The sequence below is a fragment of the Hippoglossus stenolepis genome, chromosome 13 (assembly GCF_022539355.2).
Source record: "Hippoglossus stenolepis isolate QCI-W04-F060 chromosome 13, HSTE1.2, whole genome shotgun sequence".
Taxonomy (NCBI): Eukaryota; Metazoa; Chordata; class Actinopteri; order Pleuronectiformes; family Pleuronectidae; genus Hippoglossus; species Hippoglossus stenolepis.
In genome coordinates, this window is record NC_061495.1 from 16,984,561 (window position 1) to 17,002,706 (window position 18,146).

At 39.9% G+C, this 18,146-nt stretch overlaps 1 protein-coding gene across 3 annotated transcripts in view; it reads left to right on the forward strand.

The window, feature by feature from the left end:
* The window catches only part of LOC118120401 (guanine nucleotide exchange factor DBS), a 32,826-nt gene that overhangs the window by 7,855 nt on the left and 6,825 nt on the right, over window positions 1-18,146 (forward strand). For all 3 annotated transcript variants that reach the window (XM_047342704.1, XM_035175264.2, XM_047342705.1), the window contains 16 exons: window positions 2,868-2,951; window positions 4,756-4,870; window positions 9,227-9,317; window positions 12,612-12,731; window positions 12,983-13,099; window positions 13,435-13,584; window positions 13,695-13,819; window positions 14,579-14,693; window positions 14,776-14,895; window positions 15,618-15,809; window positions 15,907-16,098; window positions 16,347-16,506; window positions 17,391-17,452; window positions 17,556-17,641; window positions 17,806-17,872; window positions 17,961-18,076. In XM_047342704.1, the coding sequence (XP_047198660.1) occupies window positions 2,868-2,951; window positions 4,756-4,870; window positions 9,227-9,317; window positions 12,612-12,731; window positions 12,983-13,099; window positions 13,435-13,584; window positions 13,695-13,819; window positions 14,579-14,693; window positions 14,776-14,895; window positions 15,618-15,809; window positions 15,907-16,098; window positions 16,347-16,506; window positions 17,391-17,452; window positions 17,556-17,641; window positions 17,806-17,872; window positions 17,961-18,076 (1,912 nt within the window). The remainder of the gene's footprint in view (window positions 1-2,867; window positions 2,952-4,755; window positions 4,871-9,226; window positions 9,318-12,611; window positions 12,732-12,982; window positions 13,100-13,434; window positions 13,585-13,694; window positions 13,820-14,578; window positions 14,694-14,775; window positions 14,896-15,617; window positions 15,810-15,906; window positions 16,099-16,346; window positions 16,507-17,390; window positions 17,453-17,555; window positions 17,642-17,805; window positions 17,873-17,960; window positions 18,077-18,146) is intronic.

Below are 18,146 nucleotides of genomic sequence, written 5' to 3' on the forward strand. Positions count from 1 at the left end.
GTGTGTGTGTTTTGGTCACCGCTTTGGGACCTTTTCCAGCATAAACACTGACCTTCTCAGGACATTTCTGAGTTCCTGGTTAAAGTTACGGTCAGGCATGAGTTGGTCTTGGTTAAGGTTAGGGATAAGGGTTTCGTCAGTCTGAATAGACTTCAATGCAAAGTCCTAATAAAGACAGCTGCCCAAACCTGTGCGTGAGTGGGAACTCGGAGCCCAATATCTAACCAATATGCTCTGTGGGCACCAAAATACTGCTGGACCCCACAATCTGAACCGGCTGTTAGAGAGTTAAAAGTTTGTGGTCTGGGAAAGCACTATGTGAAAGACAGGTTCCCACAAAGACAAGATATACGAGGGTGTTTGCGTTGGAGAGAGAGGCAGCTAATGAATGTCAGAGTAGTAATACCTTAAGGCTGAAGTCACCTGATACTGCTTCTCAAACAAAGCGCCACAGCAAGTCTTAAGGGTTTGTTTAAACTGCACTCAGAGGGAGTGCTCAGTGTGAACGAAGACACGGATACAGTCCCACTAACATAAAGGAAAAAGAGGAGAACAACATTCATAACACAGAGGAATATATGTGAGATTCTGTGATGGACAGACTAGGTAGATGTGTCTTTGGCTGAGCACCGCTTTTCCGTGTTTCCCAGAACAGGTACAGTGACATACGGGGCAAGCTCTCTGGATTAAAATATGTATTCATCTATATCTTATCAGTGTACAGCTGTTTGGATATCATTGTTTCTTTGTTTTTGTAGTACGAGAGTTTATTATTCTGGTACAAAAACCCTCATTCAGGTAAAACAAAGGAAGAGAGGAACTTCATAAAGTATTATATCTCTAAATGTCTTTAAAGCAAGGAGCACAAGTCCATTGAATTTACATGTAATTATGACCTTTCCCATTTGTCATGCTCCACCTTCCTCAACATTAGGGGGATAGAAATAGCTGGGGCCTATCTATCGATCATATGAAAATGTGAGTTGAAAATGAGTGCTTTCCCTAAACTTATATGAAGCATAATATCATTTTTTGGATTGATAGTTATCATGAGCTTTACAAATTAGCGGAAAACATTTCCAGTGTTTCAGTGTCGCGGTGACTCATTGTAGACTATGTGAGGAAACTAGGGCAAACAGCCAGACCAAGAAGAAGAGTCAATATTGCTCTTACTGTTACTTTCATACATTTACAGAAGGAAATGTCTGTGACTGTGAGAAACTCCCTCCTGTAATTTGACTTTTCGGCTCCTCCTTTTCATATGTGGCTGCGGCCTTATTTTTTATCTGAAGTACAGTATCATAAGAGAGTTTGTGCACAAAAGAGATGTTATCACACCTGCAGCTCTCCAGCCCTGGGGATGTGTTTTGAGCAAGAAATGCTTTTATACAGAAATAGAAATGAAATTGAGAACTGAAGAGGGCAGAGCTTCATGTTTTTATGACCGAGCTGTACCTGCTCTCACTTAAAATGTGGTCTCTGCGCTTCCATGATGCGTACAGAGGCTTATTTGGGAACTAGATATAAAATATGCAGGTATCTTCATATTCCTCCATAACTGAGGCTTTTATTTTCTTCACTGGGACTTCGTGAAATGACAATGATTGTTTCCTTTTTGAAAGTAGCTTGTCAGAGCAGTGTGCCTGCTTATGTTGATTTCCCTCAGACTTTTCATTACAAAATCGACATTTAACAGACGGTTTAGTTCAAGGAGACTTAAAACAACAAAACTTTAAATACATGCCTGCTTCGTTTGAGGATACAAGACACGAATCCAGTAAAATGAACGTGAATGAGTTTTATTTACTGCTGGAGGATAAAAAAGTTATCTTCCCAATACATTTTGATACTGATGCACAATGAAATGAATCATAAATTGTATTCACCTTCTTAAATATATAATTAGATATGCACATTTAGCTTATGTGAACGTGGAAGCAAAGAGTAAAGCTGTACCATCAAACTCCAACAATAAAGTACTGTACGTCGTACTGTATTGATTTCTCTGTTCCAAGTTGAACTGTGGCCGGTTTTCATTCAAAGGTTTCTTGATACATACCCTGAATGTTGCATGGAGTTTATTTAAGTTTAATGTCTAGTATTCCTGAACACAAGCAGCAGTCAGACCGATTTTAATCCGTGTAAGCTCAACTCTCTACTTGTAACATATCCCTATTTCTGCTTGTTCTAATGAATTATACTACATTGTATTGTATTTACCTGCTTCCCCAATATATTACTGTAAGAATTCCCTCTACATGTAATGATATACTATTGTGTACACTCAGCTTGTCAACAAGCTACTGGCTAGACTGCTAAAGCCTCCCCTCCTGCCCCCCTCGTCCATTGGGTGTCTGTCCAATTACCAGTTTGAGTCCTGGTATGACCAGATTCTCAATTTCCCTACTGAGAGAATAAGTCTTAAATCTGATTATTTTAAATCCTTATGAAGCGAGTCCATGGGGGGGCAGAGAGCCGTAGAGGGCCAAGTTAGTCAGGGGTCCAACAGAGAGTTTAATAAAACAAGTGTGTGGGGTCGAACAACCAAGGTAAATTACCATGATGAGTTCTCCAGTGTTCATGTGATCACCATTAACCTTAATGTACTGGAAATACTACTGCTTTAGATTTTATTTTATATCTTCAAAAGTTTTTTTTTAGTTTTATATCTGCCTGTATACACTACATACAGTAATGAATTATTTTACATTGCCTAAAGATGTTGATTACATGCGAATAGGTCAACTATTGTGTCATATTGTAAACACAGAAATGAAACAAACGTGATAATTTAACAGACCTGAGAAGCTTCATCTTCAGTTCTGATGTGTCTAATAAATATATATATATTTTTTTCTGTTTTTCAGATGAAATCATGGAGCTGGACAGCAGCCCTCTCCACGCTGTCGACATCACCCCTGACCTCAAGAAGCAGTTCGCCTTCCTCTCAGGTGGCTTGTCTTTCTCTGTGTGTTACACTGTATACGGACGTGTGTGTCTATTCTCTCTTCATCACCATTTTTGCCTCAACGCATCCTCTGTCTGTCAGTCTATTTCTTCAGTAACTCAATCATCTCTCACGTCTTTTCCATTTGGGGAGTCATTTCTATGTTAACTCTTCTATTTGATATTTGCATAGTTCCTCTCAACAGTTTTGTTTCTGGCCGTAAACGATTTGCTATTCAAATGTCATCTTCCTCCTTTTCCTCTTCCAGATACAGTACCTGCAGTTGTTTTGCTACTGTTACCTGATCTGCATTTCACTTACTGTCTCTAAATGGCCAGGTCATGAGAAACGTCATGTTTCGGTCCCAACAAGTGTCTTTTCACAATATTTGAGCTTTCTGTAGCAGAATTGCTAAATTATCATATCTATCCTTACAGTACTGTAAATAAGCTGATGTGTGTGTGAGTCTGTGTCAGTCAGAGGTGACCTTGTGATTGCTGCAGAGCCAGGAACCATTTTCTCGCAAAGATCAAAGCAGATGTGAAACCATGACCATGCACTTGCTGTTGCCATAGTGACGAGAGAAGAAAAGGCCGACAGATTGATATTCCAGTCACATGCGCTGACAGAGCAGCTGTTCCACATAGTGTGTGTGTTTGTGTGTGTGTGTGTGTGAACAAGTGACAGGGTCCAAGAGGAAAACACAAGCTTCTCTGCAACAGTTTAGTATTTTGTTTTTCTCTGGTTATAAGTGGGCAGGGTTCAGTTTGAGAGAGTTGATGTCACATGTCTCTGAGCAGCCAATCAGGGTCAAAATCTAATTGTACTTGTGGGTTTTTTCAGGCAACAAATCTAATCTGATCCAACAGTATACCAGGGCAGTCCAGAGGAAGCAGATGCGCCGTTTTTTTAAATTGTTAAACTACTCATAATCAATTAAAAAGCGTGATTTCCAATTGACATCTTAGATTGTTGCTAATTTTGTTATGAATTAGAGACAGAGATTTCAGATTTGAAACCAGGGGCTTGATGGGTAAACAAAGAGACATAAGATAAGATAAGGAAATAATATAATTTTTTTTAGTACAAATCACTTCATTTATTTTAACATTTTAAATCAACTGTTGACACTTGAGGAGCTTGAATCTTCCTTTTTTTTCAATTCCTTTATTTCAATTTAGGCTTAAGTAACAATAGAAGTAGTAGAAGTAAGAGTGTATTTTTTTTTTTCAATATTAGCTTACAATGTTATCATAAAGAAAAAAGAGAAAAAAATTGGCAATAAATTTGAGGAAAAAGAGGAAAAGACAACCAACAGGAAACAATTGACAGAAAAGAGAAAAAAATCTAACTGTTATCAAGACTCTGTCAGTTTCTTATTTCAAATTGATGTTAATAATTAAATCAATAATTTTAAATTATTGCTGGTTGATGTAAGCATATGAGACATAATAGTTTGTTTTCATAGATTCAGATTTTTTTTTTTTTGAAGATGAAGAATCTGCTCTGTCTCAACTCATCAGTCACGTGGTTGTCAGTGCCCCCCTGTGGTGACTTTTTATTCATACTCTGTGCTTTTCTTTTATTTACTGTAACAAACTGAAATACAGTTTCCTTCTTATAGTGATTGACAATGTTCTTAACAGCAGCACAGAAACCAAACCAACCATGATAACTTTAAATGGGGTTTCTTTGCCTCATATATAATGTCATAATGTACTGTATGTAATGTAAACATAGTATATAAGTATATTCATAATATATATTTATATTCATGTGGAAATTGCTGTTTTCTATTTTCTTTCTAGGGGGTAGAGGAGATCATGGCAGCCCAATCATTGTGTTCCCAGAATTCCCTGCATTTGGAGACATCACAGATAGAGTGTTTCACAACGTGCTGACCTACCTGACAAGTGTTCCCAGGTAAAGTCCCTCACTGGCTGATTGAACACACATTCTGTTATCCACACCTCCCTTTCCTACCTTTTACATCCCGTCTGATTTTCCCTTCAAGCTTTTTCCTGTCCTCCTTTTTTTTTTAACAACATCCACTCCCCTCGTGTCACCATCAGCTCGTCTCCTCTCTCTTGTCTCTGCAGTCCTGTGATAAAGTTCGAGTGTGTTTGAATGTGCCGGACTGAGGTTTTTTCTGTGTGTAGTCTGCTTGTTCTTTGGTTTTCCTTCAGTCCAAAGAAGCAAATGAAACACAGAGGTGGTAGAGATCTGAGAAGATGTTTTTGTGCTGGACGCCGCCAGTAGGTGGCAGTGGACACTTAATCACAGCTTCACTTCATGAAGATCATGATGCAGAGGATTTTCTCAGATAATATCACAGATATCTGCAAAAAGAGGAGAGGGTTGTTATTCCTGCATTAATGATACGGCCAAGTCATAATCCAGGGTCTTTATCTGTCGGCTGCAGATTGTCTTTGTACACATGGGCAGACCACATGAGACTACGGGGGAGGGGGAGAAAGTATAAGACCATCTTTTCTTCTGAATATCCCCTGGAAAACAATTTCCTCTCATTTCCTCACGGTTCATTTTTATGTTTTCTTTGATATTTAGTTTGTCTGCTTCTTGGTTCTATCCCTTCTTCGTGACTGTCACGCCCTTCCTTCATCCTTCCTATGATGGAAAAGTGTGTAAAAATAGAAACTGCAGCGATTCAGACTTTTTGAATGTGAATAATGCAACAGACAGCTGAGCAGAGCTGAGTTTGGAGATGCCCCCGTTTTTATACATTTTAGTGTTTAAAGCTCTTTTTATGTCTGTATAGCTGATCTTGCATTGCTTACTCTTTTCGTCAAAATAATTATTAAATTATCTAATCCTATTTCAGACTTTTTATTTCAATCAGGATTTAGCTTTTCTTGTGACCAGAATATCAACTTCTGAGGAATGAGACTTTATTTTCATTTCCCAAATCCTGGCTGAAAAGTAGCTCACAGTCAGGTATAATTTCCACGTCTCTAAATTCACCTCCTCCACGGTCTGTTAGAGGTCACCAGTGATCTGAAGGAGGGTCGTCCACAGAAGCTGTTGTGGATACAGAAACAGATGGCTGGAGCTACCTGAGGGACCCGTACCCCTGACAGGGCACAGTCCACAACCAGGGGGCAAATGTATTACGACCTTGAACAGCTGCTACTAGTTTCAAATGAATATCTCTCGATCAATATCAATTGCAGAAGTGATTCCTAATGTTGATTCTGCCATTCCCTACATGCTTGTCGTCATATTATGTATTAACTATAGCTTATAGCTGTGTCCTTGCACAGACCATGTTCCCACCTCTTTCCCTTATTTTCTTTTTTTATCTCTCCTTTCTTAATGTGCATTCTTGCGTGGATCTAGTTTGGTTGGATCTTGTCAGTACTGTACAAAGCAAAGGACACTTTAGATGTTGCATCACTATATTTTGTATTCTTCAGTTATTCTTCCATATTGTGGTCATTGCACAGAGGTGTGGGGCCACACATGTAAAACTCATATTAGTCCCTTGTATGTATCACAGAAAATAACAGTAAGGTTTATAAATAATGTCAATGTAAGAGAACATATGACTGTTTAGCAAGTCACATGTGTTTAAAACTAAAGATTTAGTTGAAATGGAAATGAAATGAAAGTTTATGTTGATATCAAATGACGAGGATTATAGAAGGAAGTATCATTTTAAAAGTCCATATCCATGCACTACATTAAAGCAGGTGTGTATTTCTGTATATAGGGAGAAACTGTGTAAATCTTTCAATTTAAAATGTTGCTCAAATATTATTCAATTAAAAAATATATAATAAGAAAATAATGAAACTGAATGAACTTGCTGAGTAATATTTATTTTAGGATGACGGCTATTGATTAATGTATAGTTGATTTGTTATGTTAAAAGAAAGTAAATCCAAAAAAGGGATGGCCATCTGTATTTATGTTATTTATAAGAAAGGGGCTGGTTGCATAAGATTTGGTTCTTCCTTCTACTTACATGTTCATGGAATGAGTTTTATGTAGTTTTTATTTTTGGATTACACCGAAATAACAGAGATAAACTACAAAACATATAGAGTTAATACTAAGATATTTTGCCGGATTTTTAATACAGTTTTCTCTTAAAATGTTCTAATCTGTTTTTAATTTAACATACCAATGCCCTTATATCCAGACAGTCACTTGTTCTGCTCTTAAGTGCTTCAGGGGGAGGGAGGGGAGGGTGTAGCAGTGTGTGTGTGTGTGTGTGTGTGTGTGTGTATTGCTATGTGATATGCGTTCAAGCAGCAAATTTCCCTCATCTGCATCACCATTACAGACAGTGCTTTTTCACAGCTCAACTCACAGCTTACATTGCCTCCACGCGCTTTGACCCAAGCATTACAGTTATTATTAGTAGGATGCTCTTGCATGTGCAACCACAAGATCACCAGGCAATTTTATGAATATTTAAATTAAGCCGTTTATGCGTGAAACTGCCTGTTTGCAAGATGATATGGAAGTTATGCATACGATTTTCAGTTTACTGTGTCCGAGGTCGTATTTATAATTTCAAATTCAGCTTTGATTGCAAAAACAAATGAGAAATAGTTCCTTTTAGCTGTGGTTTAACTGTAAGTACTGAATCAAATGTTGATCTTAAATGCTGTTTCATAAGTTATAGAGAACACTGCATCATTGGCAACATTTTGAAAACACCAGATTAAATGTGGTTTAGATGAAGCTCTGGTATACATCCATTGTCCCAACACAACCAAGAAGCAGAACAGATAAATAAAATATGACATGGTTTTAATGAAATAATTAGGGCATTTGGCTGAAATACATCTGGGTGATTGTGGTGTAATAGCAGCATTAAAGGCCCATTTCCCCATGTTCCTCTAATGTTATTCTTTAAACCTGTGTAGTTATATGTTCACCATAAACCACCCTCTCATCTAAGAAGCCGTAAATGTCTCGAAGGCAGAAAAGCTCTTGTCCTGGTCTCCCCCTCCTCCTCCTCCTCATCCCCCTCCTCTTCCTCTGCGGCTGGGATGTGAAGCAGTTTGTGCTTTGAAAGCCTGAGTGTCTCTGAGAGTCTGTTTACATGATTATACGCAGAGCAGAGAAGTGGGGATGATGGAGGAAGAGAAAAGGAACAGATGAAAGGGGAGGGAAAGGGCAGGAGAGAAAAAAGAATGAGAAGAGTGAGGATAAAGTAGAGAGGCAGACCTGGATCAACACTCTGTATTTTCCTAATACCTCAGAGCCTCCTTTTTGATCCTGCCCCACATCTATAACGATCCTGTGATTGGCTACAAGAGCTGCTCATCACTTTGCAGCCACCTTGTTATTGGCGTGTGTCCCAGCAGCTCCCTGTCTCATTGGATGGATTACAGATGCTGCACAGGAGGATTCAGAGGCTGGATCTTGTGATTGTCTGAGGCATTTGTCTCCCTCCCCTTCAGACAACACAACACACCGGGATCTCCTCGTATCCTGTGTTTATATTTCACATGGACTACTCTTTCAATCTGCTGTCACCCTGTTTTGTGCATTTAGTAGCTGCAGAATTAGCAGATATGAAAGCAAATACTTTGGGATAATTCTGCAAGAAAGATTGGGACGGGGCTTTTGGTGCTCACCTATGCTGTAGGTGCATCATGTTTCCAGGTAAGCATGGGGGAAGCTGCCACATGTCATCATTGGTGTGTAGCACTCCTCTCTTGTGGGACCAGAGAGACGGCAGGGGAAGGGGGGAGCAGGGAGAGAACAGGGGGCTGGGGGCCCAGAAATCCGGAGGTGCTTCACAGGCAGCTGGTGCAGTCCTAAAAAGGGGCTGCTGCTAAGAAGATAAAGAGCAGCATAACAAAACGACAAGCTGTGAACAAGCAGTTGGCTCCATCACTGTATGTTTTGTTTATTTTTGTTTGTATTTTGTGTTATCTCTTTGTGAAATTACATCCGAATGAGTTTGCAGCAGCTTCTGTTCAACCTTTCCCTGTGGCCCTCCAGACTATGTGTTTGACTTTGAAAGTTTCATCAGTAAATACTTTATAAATGAATCAAATGAGGTGTCACTTCTTTGTTGACTGTAAGAATGTCCATCCAACCCAGGCATACAGAGAACAAGGATAAGTTTTGATTTGTGATAAGACGTTATGTGCAGTAAGACAGTGTCAGTTATAAACGATCTCAGCTTACCTTTCGCTGTGATGTCAAATCAAGATCTGCTCACCCCTGAACTATCATTGTGGGTAAAACAGATGAGTGTGTAAGTTGTGTTAAATATGTTGCCTCTTTGTGTTCCAGTTTGTTATCGACAGGCGTGGGTTTCATCCTGGTCATTGATCGCCGGCAAGACAGATGGGCAGCTGTTAAGGGGACCCTGCTTCGTATTGCAGTAAGTTTGTCTTTGTGTCTGCCGACTGTCTGTTTGTGTCTGTGTGGGAGAGAAACCGATCTTTAATGAACTGTTGAGATGAGAGAACCAGGGTTTGAGGAGGATTCAGGTCCTGCACCCTCAGGACCCTTAGGTCAGGTCACAGAGAGATGTTGGAGCATCCTCAACTCTCCTTCACGGCTCCACCACTAATGTCACCAGCAAGGGGCAGAGCCAACACCAGCCCCCATCTCAGCATGTTTGTCTACAGCTGCAGGGGAAAATAAACACTCACGTGCCAGCAAAAGACAGAGGGAGATGATTTTATTTGTTCAATCATTCATTGAGATGTCACTCGTCTTTTCTTCAAGCTGATTTACTAATGAAAAGAAAACACTTCACAAAAAAAGAAGCCTAAACTAATTTATTTTAGATAATGAGTCAGCTAAATGAATGTGGATAACTCACATGGTAAATTTGAGTTGATTTAGCCTAAAGCTTCCTAATCTGCCCCCTTGTCCGGATCCATGCCAAAGATTTAATGGGTTGTTTTTGAGTACATTTTGCATAATCCTGCTGACAAACAAACACATGGATGGGGCAGAAAACATAACCTCCTCGGTGGAGGTCATAGTAATAAATGTGAAATAATAATTAAAGTAATAATACAAATGTGTAAAAAACGAAGTAATGTGCAAGATGCAAAGTATGGACAAAAAATGGGAATGCGCAAACATTCAATAATGGTTCATTGCACCATAATGATTCACTTATGTTGCTGTATAAGTGGAATATAGTTGTAGTTGTAATCAGTTAATTTCCTTCTGGTCAGTGTTCCAGTCTTTTCTTCTTAATATGTGTGTGTGGGAGAATCATCATCATCATAGTCTCAGAATATTTTGGGGTTAAAACAATGGCAGCAGCCTTTTATCCCCTGCCACCGTAGAGTATTGATGTTTGTGACATTCCCATTTTTCGATAATCTTGTAGAGAATAAAAATGTTGAAGTAATTGGATATGATTTGGTTTGGACAGATCTCTGCACAACATAGAGGACTAAATGGAAAAATGAAATATCTCAGCGGGGGTGAAGGAGGGTGAAAGAGAGATGAATATCACCACCCATGGTCTCCAGAGACCTGGGGGACCCACTCACTCATTTCAAATTAAATAAAGCTTTATTAATCCCACATGGGGACTTGAACAGGCTGACAGGCTGGTAATGGGGGGCGTTCAGTCATCCCTGCTATAATGTCCTGTTTCGGGGGATTCAGCCGGGCTGCTAAATACATCGTGATGAAAACTGGAATTTTCATGTTGCTACTGTGGAGAATAGTTCATGGGCATTAAATCATATTTAAAACACATTGTGATGCATTTACTCAGCAGGTTTATTTAGTCAGTGTAAACATTTATTAGTGGATGACAGAGAGAGAATGAATGTTGCTGCTGTTGAATGATTCTTTGTCTTGACTGTGTGTGTGTGTGTGTGTGTGTGTGTGTGTGTGTGTGTGTGTGTGTGTGTGTGTGTGTGTGTGTGTGTGTGTGTGTGTGTGTGTGCTTCGTGTGTACACATGAGATTGTGTAAATGTGGGTCAGTGTGTTTTGAGGAAATGTTTACAGCTGCTCTGGCTGAGTCTGATCTGATGACAGACACACAGTGTGTTTATAGACTGGTCCTAATTAAGTCTACAGTGTCTGTCCCTGAAGAATGCCTCCTCCCGTCAGTTATGTGGGTCTTCTTTTAGGCTTTGTGTGTGTGTGTGTGTGTGTGTGTGTGTGTTGTGTGTGTGTGTGTGTGTTTTCATCTCCCAGTCTGCCGTTGACAAAGAACGAGTAGACCATGACCAAAACTGCCGGCGACCACAGATCCAACCAGCATGTTTGAATCGGGTGCATTTAAAGGATACAGTGACATATTCTATTGTGTGGTTGTTGTCTGTGTCTCAGTATTTTAAAACTTCTCTGCTCTGACCACTAAACCCATGCATGACCAAATCTGTGGTCATGAAGTTTAGTTTTATCCCTCAGAAATGGCTGAATAAATCCACCCGTCTGTTTTGTCTGCGGTGGACTCATCCTTCACAACCTCAACAAATTATACAACGTTTGAAAGCTCTTGAATCTCCTGATTAGTGCTGCGACAATGAACAGATTATTAGATCAGTAATCGACTACTAAACTCACCGCCACCAATTTTGATCTATTTCATCTATTTAACGGTTTGAATGTTATTTCTAATGAAAAAAGGTTCAAATGGTCTGATTTCTGCTTCTTATATGTGAATATTTTCTGGTTTCTTTGTTCCTCTAATGACAGTGAAGTGAATATCTTTGGTTTGTGGACTAAACAAGACATTTATATGGAGCAAACTATTATTACCATGATATCAAAACAGCTGTATGTTACACAGACTGTGTTTTTAATAGTGAATGACTATTTTTATTATGTATTCTCCTTCCAGCAGGTCAGACAGGATAAGCACTGAATTGATTAATTAATTTCATTAACAGTTATGATCGTAAGTGTTTTTTTGATTAACAATGTTTTCATTTTTATTCCTGCTTAGACCAGCATTCTTCAACTCACCTCCAATCAGGCAAAAACATCCATTTAGGTCATTAGCTAATTAAATCTGCATTAATAGTAGCATCCTCTCAGTAGAAGAGATCAGTGTCCGCCCTCAAACATCCTCCAACTGCTTTCACAGCAGTTCTCCGTCTCTCAGTGGGTGTGAACCATGACATTTTAACTGGCTCTTAATTGGTTCTTTTGGCTCAGCAGAGTGTGTGGTGGAAACACACTGTGATGGATATGAGGAGGATTAATATGAATGTTTAAAAAAGCATCAAATCAAACTCTTTCAGCTTTGTGAGATTTTGCTTTATGCTGAGTAAAAAGTAAAATCTGTACCTTGTGCACATACTGCTGTATAAGCAAATGCATCAGAGCTATGCTAATTTTAATCTCAACAATGCCCGCTGGGTAAATAAAACCCTGCAGACATTTTCCTGGACACATGCATCTCTTTCTGCCTTGCTGTTCTAGAGGACATGAAGATTAATGTCCCTGCCACAGGATTGTGCCCCACATCCCCCACACCCCCCACACCCTCCTCATTCTCTTGTCCTCCACACACTCCCATGTACTTGCATTCATGAATGTCTATGAGAGTTTTCACATGGGAGACAGAGGGAGAGACAAAGGGAGAGAATAACACATAGGCTGAAGTGTGATGTATAATGGGATCAGGGTGGAGAAGGATCCTTTCTGCTTTGTCACATGACTGACCGTCTCTCTGCTCGCTCATGTCAGGGCTCCTTCCCAGGGAACCTCCAGCTGGTTCTGGTTCTGAGGCCCACTGCCCTCCTGCAGCGCACGCTGTCCGACATCCTCTTCAAGTTCAACAAGGATGAGTTCAAGATGAAGGTGCCGGTGTGTAGTCACTCACGGAAGGACAGAGAATGTTGCACCTTGTTAAGCCCTATGACACAAATTGTGATTTGTGAATATGGGCTTTACAAATACAATTGTATTGATTGATTGAACATGTGGAAATGTTGCGGAAATATAACACAAAACTTGTTTTTTAAAATTCAGATAATTCCCACTGTACAATCAATGACAGTTAATATACAGTTTTTAGAATCAAATGACATGTACGTGATCATGTGTTTCTGTCTCAGGTGATCATGCTGAGCTCAGTAACTGAGCTGCACTCCTACATCGACCGCTCCCAGCTGACCAATGAACTCGGGGGAACGCAGGAGTACTGCCATGAGAAGTGGATCTCTCACCGCACTGTATGTACACTGTAGAGTTTATGGCAGCCCACACTGCACATTTAACGTGGGCTAAATACACACAGACATTACAAGAAGCTTTACATACAAAATAAATATATACAGTGAAATAAGTGCACAAGAAAAATAAGAGATAAGAATAAATTAATCAAATAGGTCTGATTTGAGAAGCTCACGTCAAGATAGTACGTAAAAAGTTAAATTCAGAAAATATATATCTTTACGCTAGGATGAAACCCTCTATTAAAGCAGTTTGCTAAAATATCTCGGTAAAATACTCTTGTGTCTCACGATGCCACCATCACTCTGTGTCTGCTGTGTCTTGTTCACATCAGGCTATTGAAGACTTTGCGCTCACGGTAAAGAAAACGGCACAGACCCTGCAGTCATTTGGGACGGAGCTGGCCGAAACTGAACTCCCCAACGAGATCCAGGCCACAATCGTCCTGCTCAGCACTCACACCAACAAGAAAGACAAAATGAAGGTAACACTACTGATACACACACACTGAACTTTATTTCTCTGTGTATTTATACACACGGTACATCTCTTTGGTTTATGCATATGATTCCCTCCGTCTGTGTGTGTGTGTAGGAGGATCTGCTGGTGGCTCTGGGTCAGGGCAGAAGGCTGTTGGAGAGCATCAATGAACCTGTAGCACGAGACCCCGACCACAACATGAACCAGGATGAGCTGGAGAATTTAGCCACTGTACAAAGGTTAGAAAACTACCAGAGCTGATAGAGCTGCAGGATGGCTGCTAGAAACCAGACAGAAACAAGATGAAGCTCTAGAGGAAGAAATAAATCAAGATTATCATGATAGAAAATACAGAAACCAGACAGCATTCTCGTTTTGGCTGCACACCTCTGCCGCCGTTTAATAACACACTTTTTAACTCTCAACAGACCAAAATGGCGTCATCACATCTCTTTTAACACCTCGCCCCACTGGATAAAAACATGCTTTTTATTATCATTACTAAAGACCAGAAAGTATTAAGTTATTTTGTAATGATCATTTAAACTATTCAAGTAAAAGTACAATTTCCTTCACTACAATTCACTATTAATGAGGGAAACAGGTATGTTTGTTATACAGATTCTCAGATGTGTGTCTGATTTATTATCATAGAGAGTAAAGAGACTTCTGTTCTCTGTATTGATGGCAGGTGATGTGTTCATCGTTGTCTCTTCTCATCATAGAGTCACTATAATAGTTTCAGTTGCTGTGTTCTTTGTGGTCAGTCAGTATTTTGAGCACCGCTACAGGCACTGAGTCTCTTGTCAACAGGCATTAGTTGTACATACCACGCACATGCAAAAACACTCAGACAAAAATATCCAAGCAACTCAGTCAGCATCGTCCCTGCATTTAGTTCTTTATTCACCCCCCTCCCTGTCCCCCGCTGTGTTTGCTGCCTGTTCTTTTTTTACCATCCATCTTCATCTGTGTCTCTTTCTCCGCTCCTCTGTCAGACTGCTGTCTCAGCTGGATGAGACAGAAAGGGCTTTCGATGAGTTCTGGGTGCGACATCACACCAAATTGGAGCAGTGTCTCAAACTGCGCCACTTTGAGCACAACTACAAAGAGGTGAGCAGAGAATCCTCTGTACTCGACTGCAACACCATCTCTTTTCTGAACCTGAACACTGACTGCGGTGTTTCTGCTGCAGGTGAGGGCTCTGCTGGATCAGGTGTCTGAGAAACTTGCAGCCTTCTCTGAGGTCGGAATCAGCCCAGCTCACGATGAGCACATCGTCTGTGAACTCACAAGTTATGAGGAGAAAGTCTGTGTGAGTAACCCCCACACACACACACACACACACACACACACACACACACACACACACACACTATCAGAGCTTTGGCCAAACATGACATGAATTGCTGAATAATATCTGCATAATGGGGTTTACTACATTCTCAATTCTGTTTGTATCTTAGGAATAAATCACTGTCATATATCTAGTATCTTTATAACACTGACTGTCTGGCAGACTTTTTGTCATCAGGTTATCAAATTATACAAAAATAAGTTTGTAATACTACTTTTTTCTCCCACTTATTAATACATCTGGAAAGATGCAATAAAGGTGCAATAATCTGGGAGAAAATAAAATAATTGCTCTGCCAAGACTTAGCAGTCATTTAAATTTAAAGTTACAAATGTATAAAATATTTTAATTCTGATTTTGATCGGGATCTGAAAAGAAAATTATCTTTTTGTGAATTAAAAAAAATTGCATGACCACTAATTTATAATCATTATAATTGCTATATATATCTAGCACTACCAAAAAAACACCATACTTTTATATTTTAAAGGAATTTGGTCACAGTTGCACAGTCTATTCCAAAGAATGTTTTCATCACCAATATAAAAAAGAATTTGGGGAATACATAATGGAATACAATTTAGAAAAAATGAAATAAAGTTTTAAAGTTTGTAGGAAAAAAATGTAAAAAGTTCGATCCTTGATGTGGGTTTTAACTATCTCACCTCACCGCTCCACAGGAGGTGCTGGACCGAGCCTCAGCTTTGTCTCGTGAGGGCGACGAACTCATCGAGAACTCACACTATGCTGAAGACTCCATTCAGCCCAAATGCAGCGAGCTCAGAGCAATCAGTGAGAGCGTGAGCAGCAGCCTGAGGGCCAAGAAGGATCATTTCCTCAAAGCCATGGAGCTGCATCACTGTTTGCAGAGGGTGAGAAAAAAAACACACACACAGACACAAGATTTGTGTTGTTACCTCATCTTTTTTTGTTAGTTTTTTCTGATTCCTCCTCTTCTGTCCTCCTCAGGCCTCTAAATGGGTTGATGACGGTATATACCTGCTGGCGTCTCAGCCGGTCGACAAGTGTCAGTCACACGAGGGGGCTGAGTTAGCGCTGCAGGAGCTGGAGCGTTATCTGGAAAACGCAGGCCTGAACCAGCTGACAGACCTGGAAACCATCTGGAAGGAATATGATGCTGTGCTCAACCAGCAGTTCAAGGTAAAAGAGCCAAAGAACACACATGTCTCTGTCACTGTATAACAACCTGATTGAATTATAGTAAAGAGATTCGACCATTGTTACGGATCACAGCTTCAATCAGTATGGTATCAGGTGTGAAATAGCTGTGCTTCTGCTTTATTGATGCTAATTTACATGTTGTTTTTAAATGACCTGCTTAAAGATAAATGACCTAATCAATCATCAGATATTGATGTAGAGTGTTTTGATGACTTCCTGTGTGTCAGGACCAAGTGGAGAGGATTTCCCAGAAGCAGGCGTCCATGCAGGAGATGTTTGACAAGAGGAGGGTGAGCCTGAAGAAGCTCGCAGCCAAACAAACCAGGCCGGTGCAGCCGGTAGCTCCCAGACCGGAGGCCTTCATCAAATCCCCTCTCAGCTCACCTGGTCAGTCTCCACACAGCCACACATGGAACTTTGATTTTACACTGTGCAATCTTTTTTGTTCATTATTCTTTGCATGACCCTGATGCAATTGAAACTCTGCACAACCCTGTATTGTCAGGTTCTATTTTCCACAGCCTTGAAAATAGATGGAAAATATCTTGATTTTCAGTGTCTAAGAGATAAACTGAAGTTTTTAATCAAAAATATAATGATAACAATTGAACAAACGCAAAAAGGAAATTCTCTAACAAGAAAAGAAAGGTTTTATTTTGTTGGTTATTTTATTATGAAATTCTTTGCTAATAAGGTTGAAAAATCTTGGTTTATTATTTGAGCATTTGCAGATAACTTCAGGGCAGAAGTATATTTACTTCTTCAAAACCTTAAACCAATAAATAGTAGTCTTCCCATATGTTACTTGTTTTCTCTGAGTATAGATTTACCCACATATGTTGTGCTGCCTAAAATGACTTTGTGTTTATTGTCTGCTATTGGTAGATACAAGAAAATACAATGTGATCTGAGTTTTTTATCAGCACAATAAACCCCTGTAAAGTTTGTAAACAGTATTTTGGTGCGATTTAAATTTGAATATTAAATGTTAAACTTTAAAGCCAAACAATGTAAAATAAAATATTTTTTGCATATTACATTTTGCTAAATCTCAAGATGTTTACAGCATAATTTGTCTGACAGTGCCAGCATCAAAAGAAGAAATGAATGCAGGTTATATCCAATTTTAAAAAATACTTCCATTGTATCTTCTCACTCAAATGTTTTTCTATTTATACATTAAATTTAACCACAAAATATGTGCCATCCAAAAACTTGAAATACCTATTGACAAGCCTGTCTCATATAATGACTGTTTCCTCATCTTTTAGCTCACAGAGCACAGCAGGAGAAAAACTCCTCAGAGACAGACACTGGGAACAACTGTGAGAAAGTGAGTGTTGAGTTTTCTGTTGTTGTGTCTGCTCTACATGCTCTGAAAGTTTGTATTGTCTGTGTCTTTTCATGCTGAATTCTACATTGTCGTTCTCTCTCAGGGAAATGGCCAACTGCAGAACGGAGACAGTAACAGCCGACATGCCTCGCTGTCCGAGGAGGAGGAGAACCTGGCGGTTCTCAGGAGGTGAGGGGTTGTTCAGCCGGCACTCGTTCGTCTGTTATCAAATTACACAGCAGATGGACTGTGTGGACACACGTCTCATTATCTACAGAGCTATTCGTCCACCTACTGCTTTATTTGATCCCTCTTTCTATCCGTCTCACACTCTGTCCTCCTTCTGTCTTCAGGCATGTTATGAACGAGCTGCTGGAAACTGAGAGAGCCTATGTGGAGGAGCTGCTCTGTGTGTTGCAGGTGAGGATTCACTCCGCAGGAGGATTCACAATCTGACTTCACCTGTGCCTGCAGTTTCATGATTTATTAATTGCTGTGTGTGTTACAGGGATATGCCTCAGAGATGGATAATCCCGCCATGTGCGTCCTCATCCCCGCTCCGCTGCAGAACAAAAAGGAGGTTCTGTTTGGCAACATGCCTGAAATTTACCACTTCCACAAGAGGTGAATGAGCGCCATCTGGCTGTCATTGATGATACCTGCACCGTGACTTGACATTTTGTCGGCCATCACA